The sequence below is a fragment of the Mycothermus thermophilus genome (assembly GCF_041956435.1).
Source record: "Mycothermus thermophilus strain CBS 625.91 unplaced genomic scaffold VTJ04scaffold_2, whole genome shotgun sequence".
NCBI classification, from domain to species: domain Eukaryota; kingdom Fungi; phylum Ascomycota; class Sordariomycetes; order Sordariales; family Chaetomiaceae; genus Mycothermus; species Mycothermus thermophilus.
This window is the reverse complement of record NW_027191428.1, coordinates 595,030-606,389: the sequence shown is the minus strand read 5'-3', so window position 1 is coordinate 606,389 and position 11,360 is coordinate 595,030. Positions and strand designations below refer to the sequence as shown.

The 11,360-nt window shown below is 59.5% G+C and overlaps 4 protein-coding genes across 4 annotated transcripts; 2 read left to right on the top strand and 2 right to left on the bottom strand.

Annotated features, from left to right (window-relative positions):
- Window positions 1-1,448: 1,448 nt before the first annotated feature.
- VTJ04DRAFT_2357 (uncharacterized protein) lies at window positions 1,449-6,826 on the bottom strand (the record flags this gene model as incomplete). The annotated part of the gene is made up of 2 exons (XM_069360137.1): window positions 1,449-6,535; window positions 6,592-6,826. The coding sequence occupies 2 exons, from the start codon at window positions 6,824-6,826 to the stop codon at window positions 1,449-1,451; spliced, it is 5,322 nt and encodes a 1,773-aa protein (XP_069220878.1).
- A 622-nt stretch (window positions 6,827-7,448) lies between these two features.
- Window positions 7,449-8,765, top strand: VTJ04DRAFT_2356 (uncharacterized protein; the record flags this gene model as incomplete). Its single annotated transcript, XM_069360136.1, has 1 exon — window positions 7,449-8,765. One exon carries the CDS (start codon window positions 7,449-7,451, stop codon window positions 8,763-8,765), a length of 1,317 nt encoding a protein of 438 aa, XP_069220877.1.
- Window positions 8,766-9,107: 342 nt separating this feature from the next.
- Window positions 9,108-9,923, bottom strand: VTJ04DRAFT_2355 (40S ribosomal protein uS4; the record flags this gene model as incomplete). Its single annotated transcript, XM_069360135.1, has 3 exons — window positions 9,108-9,519; window positions 9,582-9,680; window positions 9,859-9,923. The coding sequence occupies 3 exons, from the start codon at window positions 9,921-9,923 to the stop codon at window positions 9,108-9,110; spliced, it is 576 nt and encodes a 191-aa protein (XP_069220876.1).
- Window positions 9,924-10,262: 339 nt separating this feature from the next.
- On the top strand, window positions 10,263-10,905 carry VTJ04DRAFT_2354 (60S ribosomal protein eL21; the record flags this gene model as incomplete). Its single annotated transcript, XM_069360134.1, has 3 exons — window positions 10,263-10,366; window positions 10,427-10,474; window positions 10,575-10,905. The coding sequence occupies 3 exons, from the start codon at window positions 10,263-10,265 to the stop codon at window positions 10,903-10,905; spliced, it is 483 nt and encodes a 160-aa protein (XP_069220875.1).
- Window positions 10,906-11,360: the final 455 nt, after the last annotated feature.

Below are 11,360 nucleotides of genomic sequence, written 5' to 3'. Positions count from 1 at the left end.
AAGCTAGCGTAGCGTGTGTGTAGCTGGAGGCCAGGGACGGTCCGGTTGTTGATGCACCGAACGGAAGAACGGAGCGAAGTTCGAAATTCCAGGAACGCAACAGCGAAGAATCAACGGTTGTACAGCAGTCCGTCAGAGAGGACAAAAGCCGGCGTCTCAGTGCTGCTGTTGTCCGTTGCACGACATGCAGGCCGTGTCGCTGCTGATGTTGTTGTTTTGTTTCTCTTTTCTCTTTGTTGTTGTTATTGACAGACGGGCAGAAGCGCGACGGGGACGAATCAGTCCAATTGAGTGGGTGGTTCCCCAATTCCCACAGATGCAACCTCCAGCTTTCATGCACGAAGCAACAGGCGAGAGGGGAAAGGTGGGAGAAGACGGCGAGACACCGACGGAGGGCTGCAGGTTGTGTGCTGCCTTGCTTGGGAAGAGAGGAGAGAGAGAGAGACAGCCTGGAAGTTGAGGCCTCAGGCATCAAATGTTAATGCCTGGCCTGATCTGGCCCTGTTCGATGACTCCACCAACTTCATGCTTCCACGGAGCCGACCTGGTTGATGACGGGCGCTTCCCAAGGAAACCCCCCAGTCGGTGGTTCCGACGTTTTTTCTCGAAGGGAAAAGTGATGAACATGGGCTTGGAACGGCCGCGCAGTCTGGGCGTGTTAGTTATTTCAGGAACCCACGAGCACAAGACAAATTTCCTGGGGATTTTCTTGGACGTTATGTTCATTGGATCTCATCTCATTCAAATGATCTACACACAGTAAGTCAAGAAATGGAGGGACGGGAATCACCGCACTCATCAATCTTCCCTCCCGTCTGCGCTGGCGATCCTCGTCTGCACCCCGGCTTCGTTTCCCTCGTTTCCCAATTCATGCAATTATGCCGCACCCGAGTCAACCTTGGTTGGATCGGACCTGGTCCCTGCGGCTCATCACTTTTGGTTGATGTGCTGTTTGTGTGAATTTGTGTGAATCATCTCGCAGAGACATCTGAGGTACTGTACTGTGTAGCATTGGGCCATCTCGATCATGGAAGTCATCAAATGAAGCGAGTATTGGAAATCACAGCTTGCCAACAACGCCAACAGCTATCAACCAGCTCCCACCCCTCTCCCCACGCTGTGCCCTCGTGATGGTGTAGGCAAGGATGACAGCGAAGAGGGTGTCGTTGCCAACTCACCAGGTCACGAATCAGCAGGTGGAGGTACCTCATAGACTCCAGGGAAAACATAGTTCTGATGACCAATTACCCGTCTCTACCTGAGGTCTACACCAGTCTATCCTGTGACATGATACTCCGTACAGAAACCATGGCAAACCGACCACCATATGCAATCCTGCCCTCATCCATCATAGCTCATACATACCATCGTAATAAGTCCCGTCGTCCTCAGACTGCTAACATCCCAACCCCGTATGACTATACTTTTACCTACCCCAAGTCCAGCCCTCACCACTCCAACTCCTCCCTCCCAACACCACCAGCCAGCTTCTCCAACAACGGTTCCACCACCCCCATCTCCGCCAACACCTTCGCTCTCTGCTTCACCCGCGTGTAAAACACCGGACAGTCTCTGCTGTCGCAAGGCACCGCGTCCTCCTCTCCCGGCGCCGCGGCTGTTGATCCTGCCTCCTCCTCCACCTCCCCTCTCTTCATCATTCCCCCCTCCTCCCCTGGCGCAAACCCCGCGCAGCTCCTACACACCCTCACCACGTCCGCGTACCGCCTCTGCTCGTGCGCCAGCCGCGCTTGCAGGACGGACATGGTCCCCAGCGTATCATCGGAGCAGCGCCCGCAGAGGCCGGGGAGCGGATCCCGCTGCTGCTGCTCGCCACCAACAACAGTAGTAATGGTCGTGTCGTCGGCGGCAAAGAACCGCCTCCGCTGCCGTGCTTGTCTCGGGGCCATCTTGACGCCGCACGCCAGGCATATGGTCGAGTTGAGGAACGACTCGAGCGTCTTCTTCTTCCTCCCCGCCGCCCCGTCCTTCCCATTCCCGCCCTCCAACCGCCTCGCCGGCTGCACCTTGGGCATCTCATCATACCACGCCCTCACATTCGCCCCGACCAGATTGAAAATCCTCTCCAGCGGCGGGATCAAGGTCTTGGTGATGTAATACTCCGCATCCAGCGTCGCGTGGGGGTTCGCCAACAACTCCTCGGGCGCGACGCAGCGGTCGATAAGCCTCGCCCCCGGCGCCCCCGCGATCACCACGTACGGCACGCGCTCGCCGTACTGCGGTTCCGCGCGCGCGTCCTCGGCCATGCGCCGTGCGCTGATGAGCGCGCCCGCCGGCCCGGGCCCTTTGCCGCTGTACGACCCCAGCTTCACCTCGCGCTGGAAGACGAACTGGCCCACGGACACCGCGCCGCGCATGATCTTGGAGCATTGAGCCTGGAAGTAGTCCTTGACCTGGCTGAGGTCGGCGGTTTCGAAGAGGATGCGCAGCGCTTTCTCCTCGATGAGCTGCTCGGCGGGCGTCCCGTCGCGGCGGACGGTCTCGATACCCTTGGCGTCGAACTCGGGCACGGCCTGGTCCGGGGACTCGTACTTGTAGCCGACGTAGCGCTTTTTGGCGAGCAGCACGCACGGGTGGTAGACTTTTTCGAACTTGAGCTTGACGGGGCGCGGGTTCATGGCCGTGATTTCGCGCGCCATGTCGGCGCCGATCTCAAACGCCTGCTCGCGCGTGCGGCCGGGCAGGTGCACAAACAGGCTGTCCGTGTCGCCGTAGACCACCTCGGCCCGCCACCGCTCGACCGAGTGGATGTAGGCGATGGCGCGCTCCAGCGTCTCGCGGCTCGTCTGCACGATGCTGTCGGCAATCTCGGCGCACGGCATGCGGCCCGAGAAGGACGCCGAGGTGTACCCGTACGTGACGTTGGCCAGCAGCTTGAGCGCCAGCTGCCGGTTGTTGAGCAGCTTCTGCAGCGTGCGGTCGTCCTTGTCCTCCTTCATGCCGCTCTTGACCATGACCCGCGTCTCGAGGATCTCGCTGAGCATCTTGGCCAGCAGCGACCTGCGGATTTCGGGCTTGACGTACATCATGCCGTTGGGCGCGATGTTGATGTGGTCCCGAAGCAGGCCCAGCAGGCCCTCGCGTCGCCGGTACTCGGTGAAGCCGAGTTTGTTGGTCCCGCGCCAATTCACGATGCGGCCCAGACACGTCGAGTAGCAGTAGTTGTATGCGATCATGACGCTCGGGTACAGGCTTTGGAAGTCGAGCACCACGACCGGGCTTGTGTAGAAGGCGCTCTGCGGCTCCATGACCAGGGGCAGGCACTCGAGCGCGTTTTGCGCTCCGACCTGTTTCCGGCTGGGCGACACCAGCATGAAGTTCTCGGGCTTGGCGATGCGGAACATGATGGACTCGACCTTGAACTGCGACCCGCGCGAGAATACCGAGAAGAAATCCACACCGAGAAGCCGGGCCTGCTCGCTCGTCCGGGGGATCAGCTCGTTCGCCTCGAGGATCTCGAGGTCGATGCGCGTCCGCTTCAAATAGTACCGCAGGACCCGGGCAAGATCGCGCGGCCGCCCGCTGCGGTACCAGGCGGTCAGGGTGCGCCACGAGTAGTGCGGGATGCGCCGGTGCAGGAGGTGCCACGCGACGTTCTCCATAGTATATTGCAGAAGATTCAACTCACCGCGCATCGCCCGCCAGATGTTGATGACGTGCCTGCCCGTGATGTGGAGCGTCGACGTCGTCTTGAATCCCCAGCGGTCCGCGTCCCGGCCCATCCTCTCCGCCGAGTCGGACTTGGTGCGCGAAAACTCGGCACATAGATCGTAGTCGTACTTGAGCGCCGCCCGCTCGACGAGATAGCCCCACGAGGTCCCATGGACTTCGTAGCCCGTCACAATGTCCGGATCGTGCGTTCGCACAATCTCCACCATGCGTATCAAGACGTCAAGCTCCGTGGTCTCCTCGGCGACCTCGACGCCCGTCTGCTTGCGAATCTGCTCGGCGAGCCGGCCATCCTCGGAAAGCACCACGATCCCCGAGATGGTCGCATCGTATGACTGAGTGTTGGACAAACACTGCTCGTCGGACCGCAGACACCAAAAAATGCACTGGACCTCATCTTCCTCCGGGTTCGGCACCAGCTTGCCCCTCGTGTTGACGTGCACCTCGAGGCTCATCATGCTCATATACTGGGCCTCGTGCTGGACACTCGACGATTTTTGCTTCTGCGAGTACTTGAACCCGTGCGTGTTCCTCGGGGTCGGTCCGACGATCTGGGACAGCTCTGGCTGTTTCTGCGTGGGGGGCGGAGGTCGTGTTGAGCCAGCTTTCTGAGTTTTGGCCTTCTGCTTTTCCTCCCACCACTGGCTCACTTCGTCGAACGAGGGCGGCGGCTCGGCGATTTCCCAGCTCCTCAAGGTGCAGTCTCGCCGCTGCCTCTCATAGGCCGCCTCCATCGCGGCAAGGTCGGGTCCTTGCTCCGCTTTCGCGCCAAAGGTGGCTGGAGACTGGCCGGTCGGATCGAACGGTGGGAGATACGGAACGCTGTTGCCATCAAGACGAAACTCCTTCCCTGCATACTCCCGCGGCCTGGGAGGCACATCCTCGTCCTTGCTGTAGAAGGCATCCTGATAGATGATGTCAGGTAGCCCAAAGGTCTGCATGGTGGAGCAGACCTCTTCCACCGAGGGCGGCGCGTCAGCCAGGACAAACATGGTTGTCGGTCCGCACCATTTCAGCCGTGGCTGTGATGGAGCACCTGTCGAAGCAGGAGCGCGAACCGACGTGTGGTATGTCGGGGTCTCAGGGGAAGAGCCGAACTCCTGGACAGAGAGTAGCGGATCAAACGCGACCTTCCAGCTCTTCGCCGCGCTTCCCGAGCCGTCGTCGCTCCTCTGCGAGGAAGTCTTCTGAGACAGCCTCAAGATGGTGTCGGGATCTTGGGGGTCTTTGACGACGGGGAAGTTGAGGGTCTGGTTGCCTTGCGAGCTTTGGGAACTTGAGCGGATGGCTTGCTTCTTTGACTGGGAGGACGGCGGCGGCTTCGACTTGGACGAGGAGGATCCGGACACCTCAGCAATCCCGCGTTTGCGCGGTCTGGGCTCGGCGCCCGGCTCGGAGGGGTTAGCGTTGGCAGGATCTTGCGAAGACGGCGGGTCATCTGCCTGCCATCTCAGACGCTTCGGCGGAACCTGGCTCTCAGCGAGCGGCGCAGAGCGCTTGACTGGTCTCGCCGTCTCGGTATCATCTGACTCAATGTCTCTGGACAGTAGGTCCGGGGTAGTGGCCTCCGACAAGAGATCCTTTGGAAGCGGCATAGATGGACGCTTTTTCAGACGCAGCCCGCTGATGCCCACACCACTGAACACATCGCCGATGGTCTCCTTCAGCTCGGCGGTAAGTCCGCGAAGTGAGCTGTCCGAGCTGCTTTGGGCGGAATCAGGCCCCTTCGAGGCAATTATTGGAAGCTTGGTCTGCGCTACGCCTCCCTGCTGATGCGGCTTGTCCTCAGATGGTTCCTCCGGCCCCTCGATTGTCCCTTCTCCATCCCCTTCGTCCGGGGCGAGCTGCTGTTCGTCTTCCGGGACCTCGAGTTCAAGAATACCCCCCTCATCCACTTGGATACTGCTAGACACGTCCTGGTGCTCGGCCACCAGCTGCTGCTCAAGACCCAGAGCAGGGAGCAGATTATCCGGGAACATGTCCTCCACCGACTGAAGAACAGTCGGGATATTTTCCTCGTGCTCAATTGGCTGAATGTAATTCTCAAAGGTGAGAGTGACGCCATCGGGGGGTCTTTCCTCCTCAATCAATTGACGAATTTGCTCCCGATATTCCTCCTCGTGGATCCATCCGGGAGGCTGAGAGTTGCGCGGGTCAGCGGACATGGACACCAACGCATCGCGAGGGAACGGGCTCCGTCCGGAACCTGCCAGGCCTTGACGCTTCCTCCTCCGTTTGGCTTCATCCTTCCACAACCCAGCCATGCTGTGGACAAGCTTCAACCCTCGCGGAATTGGATGGATCCTCTCAATGAAGTCATGGTGCAGGCGTCGCTCCTTGATGGCTTTCCGGTTCAGGATGTTCTGCGCGCAAATGTCCACCTCGATGGAGCAGTGGCTCATACGCTGTAAGCCGTCCTCGTGGTCGGTGATGGTGGACGGGTCGATCGTGTTGCTGTCCCAGATGCGCGGGGCCTCGTCTGGACCGGCGGGCTCGGGCACGGGGGCGCGGAATCGGACCTTCTCAGCCTCCAGGTAATCACACCCGTAGAGATTGTAGTCGGCCATGAACTGCAGCTGGTACTGCAGATGGGCCTCGTAGGGCTGGAACTTACGGCCCATGATGACGCCCTGCTGCAGCAGGTCGGCCAGGCGCGAGATGGTCAGAGGGTTGAGCATGTAGATCTTGAGGTAGAAGCGGTAGCCGACATGGAAGCCGTAGAAAGGGATGCCCTTGACCAACGTGATGCGGGCCACATATCGCTGAGGGCCGCGGGACGGATCCCGGCGGTAGCTGACGGTAAGCGCATGGTCGATGGACAGATGCATGCGGTAGATGTACTCGGAGTCTGTGCTCTTGTCAGAACAAAGGTGTCCATTGCTGGCCAAGTCACCATTGACTTACATGTTGGCTTATCCAGAGGTCCCCGGTACTCGACGAAGAGGTAAGGGAACGCGCCATGGATATGGGCACACACTTTCTGGCCGGTCTCGGTCGATCCGAAGACGCGGATGACGGGGACCTTGGGCTGTCTGGACGGGTCTATGAGATGGGCGTCCTTGCGCAGAGGAGGGTCATATTTGCTGGGAGTGGCCTGGTAGTGGTCGATGCAATTGAGGCGCACGCGGAACACGTCCATGTTTGCGGTTTGTCTGAAGCCGTCTCGAAGCGTCCGACGGCCTAGCAAGAGCGCGGATAATCATGATGATGCATGGGGGAATTTCTTTGCCATTTTTTTCTCATTATGAGAGCTAAGAGTCGGTCAAGCAATAATAACAAAGGGAGAGTGGATGAGAGGTTGGCGGGTTGATGGAGACTGCGCGCAGGCCAGGCGCGGATGGAGAATGCGACGCGCTTTCGGCGGCGCGGACAAATCGCCAAAGCACGTGGCACCGAGTCATCGGATAAAACAGGCAGAAATGCCTCTGTAACACCATCCAAGAGCAGGCACGACAAAAATCTCGGAAGAAAACTGGAAAACTGAAGCTATCTGGAAGACAGAATCACATCTCTTTCTTTGATGACGTCGTGCTGCTGCATTTCGTTCGGTGGCTTGCCCTTGATCCATGTCCCGGCTTGTCGTTCCGATGGCTTGGGTGCTTGGGTGATTGTTGCTTTTTGCGGGTAGGGTTAGGGTTGCATGCGTTGACCTCGCAACGTCAACATTCGCCTCCAGAACATCCATCCGCGACGGCCTCGTCCGTTCCATCAACCCCCTTTCCAAACCGCTCCATCAAACACACATACCCTCACACCCAAACATGCCACCTCCACCGAAACGACCACCTCCTGGCCGGCCATCCCAGGCCGCCGCCACAACCTCCGGATCCACCCACACCGATGGCAGCGCCGGCGCCGCGCGAAAGGAAGACAACATCTACATCCCGTCATACATCAGCAAACAGCCCTTCTACGTCAGCGGTCTCGACGACGCCGACGATGCCCTGCAACATCAACGACGCACAGCTGCGGCCGACGGCGGGGGACTCGTCAACGACCGCAGCCTGCTGACCGTCGAGCGCTCGGCCAAGACCGTCGGCCCGGCACGAACCAAATGGGTCAAGGGCGCGTGCGAAAACTGCGGCGCCATGGGCCACACGCAAAAGACGTGCCTCGAGCGGCCGCGCAAGAAGGGCGCCAAGTTCACGGGCAAGGACATCCAGGCGGACCGGGCGGTGCGCGAGGTGCAGCTGGGCTACGAAGCCAAGCGCGACATCTGGGCGGCCTACGACCCGAAGCAGTACCGCGAGGTGGTGGAGGAGTACGAGCTGCTCGAGGAAGCGCGGCGGAAACTCCAACAACAGAAGGGTGGCAGCGGCGATTCCGGCGAGGAAGGCAAAAACTACGAAGAGGGCTTCAAATACGCCGAGGAATCGGAGCTCGGCAAGGACAAGAGCATCAAGCAGTCGATGCGCATCCGCGAAGACACGGCCAAGTACCTGCTCAACCTCGACGCCGACTCTGCCAAGTACAACCCCAAGAAGCGCGCCCTCGTCGACCCCGGCGCCATCGGCGACAAGTCCGCCCAGCTCTTCGCCGAGGAGAGCTTCCTGCGTGCGTCCGGCGAGGCGGCCGAGTTCGAACGAGCACAAAGATTGGCGTGGGAAGCGCAGGAACGCACGGGCGACACGTCGCTGCACCTGCAGGCCAACCCCACGGCAGGCGCGCTGAAGCGCAAGAAGGAGGAGGAGGAACGGGAGGCCAAGAGACGCAAGAAGGCGGAGTTGCTGGCAAGCCAGTACGGCGTGCAGCCCGAGGTGCCCGAGACAGTCAAGGCGGTGGCGGCCGTGACCGAGTCCGAGACTTTTGTCGAGTACGACGAGGCCGGGCTCATCAAGGGCGCGCCCAAGAAGGAGGCCAAGTCCAAATATGCCGAGGACGTCTTCATCAACAACCACACTTCGGTCTGGGGCAGTTGGTGGTCCGATTTCAAATGGGGCTATGCATGCTGCCATTCCTTTGTTAAGAATAGTTATTGTACGGGAGAGACGGGGAAACGCATGTTGGAACAGGCAAATTCGTGGGACAAGTTGGAGGGAGGGGAGGATGGGGAGAATGTGCAAGAAAACTCATCATGATACCCTAGATTTACACCCAAACAAATTCATCACGCATAATAGATCCAGTCACACACAATTCGTGTCGTCCCGCCGGCATCGATTCCCTAGATACTCTCTATCTGGATTGCATGTGACGGGCACTGAAGTCACTGGTCTGGCTGCTGCAAGGGGACTGACGACCGTCATGGATTGGCGAGCTGCTGGTGGTATCGTATTGACAATCCCGGATGCATTCCACTCCCTGACTATAAACGCCGTAGAAGCATGACGCAGAGTTGAAGAGTCCCCGCCCAGATATGTTTTCGTAGCCCGTCCCGTGCAGCCCCAACCATGATGATTTTTATTCTAAGCGCCCAACGTTTACTCCTCATCCTCCTCCTCCTCGCCACCCTCACCGCCCTCGGCGGCCTTGGCCTTCTTCCTCCTGACACGGCCAGGGCGGCCGCCACCGAACGGCGAGGTCAGGGCGAAGTCGATGTGCTTCTGCGAGTCGAGGCGGACCATGAAGGACGGCACGTTGACGATCTGCTTGCCGACGCGGATGTGACGCTGGCGGATCAGGACACGGGCGTGGTGGATCGACTTGGCGAGGCCGAGCTTGTAGACGAGGGTCTGGAGGCGGCGCTCAAGGAAGTCCTCGGGCTTCAGGGCCAAGACGTAATCGAGCTTCATGCGCGACTCGTCGAGCACACCGACACGGACCAGACGGCGAATCAGGGCGTTGCCCTCGAAGAGACGCTTGGGGTCCTTCTCGTCGAGAGTGAGCAGCTCACTGGAGTAAAAGTCAGCCTCTGGTGGTCTCGTCTTGGGGGTTGGTGACCGTCAAAAACTTACCGGGCAGCACGACGAATCTTGGAGAGGGTGAGGCCGACACGCCACACCTCGCGCTTGTTGCGGAGGCCATACTCGCCAACGAGCTTCAGCTCGGCATCACTGGAAGCCCGCCAAAGTTAGCTTCGTGATCACAACGACGTAAGCAGAGACAAGCTACTGCTCAGTGGCCGGTGATGTTGCGGGCGTGCGCCGGGCGAGGCATCGTCTTGCAACGACGGCAACGACCACGGCGTAGAGGCTGCAATTGAGGAAAGAAAGATACCGGGATCAAACGCACAGACGAGCGGCCTCGAAGGGACGACGCGGGACCTTGGCGGTCTTGGAGTACGAACGCGGCGCCATCTTGTCGTTGAGGCGATGTGAGTTGGTCGATCGAAGCAGAAAATCTGGAGTTTCGAGGCCGACCTTTGGAGTTGGAGAAAATTGCGGGCCAGAGAGGGCTGCAGCGGGTGTGTGGTGGTCCGTGCGCTTATCGGCTTTATCGCTTGCCCTAACGATAACGCAGCCCAATTTGCCCACACAGATCGCAGGGCCTTTGCTTAGTCACCCGCTCCCAAGCCTCCAGTCCCACTGCCGACTTGGGTTTGCGTCCACACAAAAAATCCCCAATTTTCGCAGCGTGCAAGCAACCACCAACTTCGACATCTCGATCCACGCCGACACGCCCAACAAACAGGCAAGATGGGTCACTCTAGGGGTCTCCGTTCCGGCACTCGTTATGCCTTCGCCCGGGACTACCGGAAGCATGGCCAGATTCCGCTGTCCACCTACCTGAGGACCTACAAGTAAGAATTTGTGGCAGAGGGGTCGCTGCGTCGACAAAGTCGCTAACAAATATGTGACAGGGTCGGCGATATCGTCGACATCAAGGTCAACGGTGCCGTTCAGAAGGGGTAAGCGATACGACATCCTCGATCGAAAAGCGAATTTGTCGCGGCATTGGCAGCATGTCGCTCGACGGAGCCCGAAGACTGACGAAACGAAACCAAACAGTATGGCCCACAAGGTCTACCACGGCAAGACCGGTGTCGTCTACAACGTCACCAAGTCGGCGGTCGGCATCATCATCTACAAGCAGGTCGGCAACCGCTATATTGAGAAGCGCATCAACGTCCGGATCGAGCACATCAAGCCGTCACGGTCACGCGAGGACTTCCTCCGCCGCGTCAAGGAGAACGCTGAGCTCAAGAAGAAGGCCAAGGCTGAGGGCGTGCCCGTGCAGCTCAAGCGGCAACCGGCCATGCCCCGCGAGGGCTACGTTCTCTCCCTCGCCGACAACAAGCCCGAGACGGTCGCGCCAGTCGCCTACGAGACCACAATCTAAACGGGGCCTTGGGAGGTGGAAGGGGTTGGATGCTGGACGGCGTGGGGGGTTGCGGTATGGCTTGCTTCTTTGTCTCTTGCATGGGGGTTCATTTTTCGGAACGGGAAGATCTCTCCTGCAACGGGTCGGTCTGGGATGCGGGAGCGCTCATAGGAATCAACAAAATACCAATGGCATGACCAACCGCGGCTCTCAATGTCGGTCCTCTGGGCTTGGTGCAACCGTGGCACGCCGTCTGAAGAAGCCAGCGGCAGGGCCGGTCTGGGGAGGAGGCGGCGTGTTGATCTCCCAAGTCCGATCTGTGTTTGCAGGGCATCAGAGTGAGCCTGACCTTCGGGTCAATCTCGGGGGCGTTCCTGGGATAGTGGTTCTGCCAAAGAACATGGAAGCACAATACAAGCATCCCTTCCCTGGCCAAGCAGCTCCAAGTAGGGCCGTCTCATGTTCATGCTGCT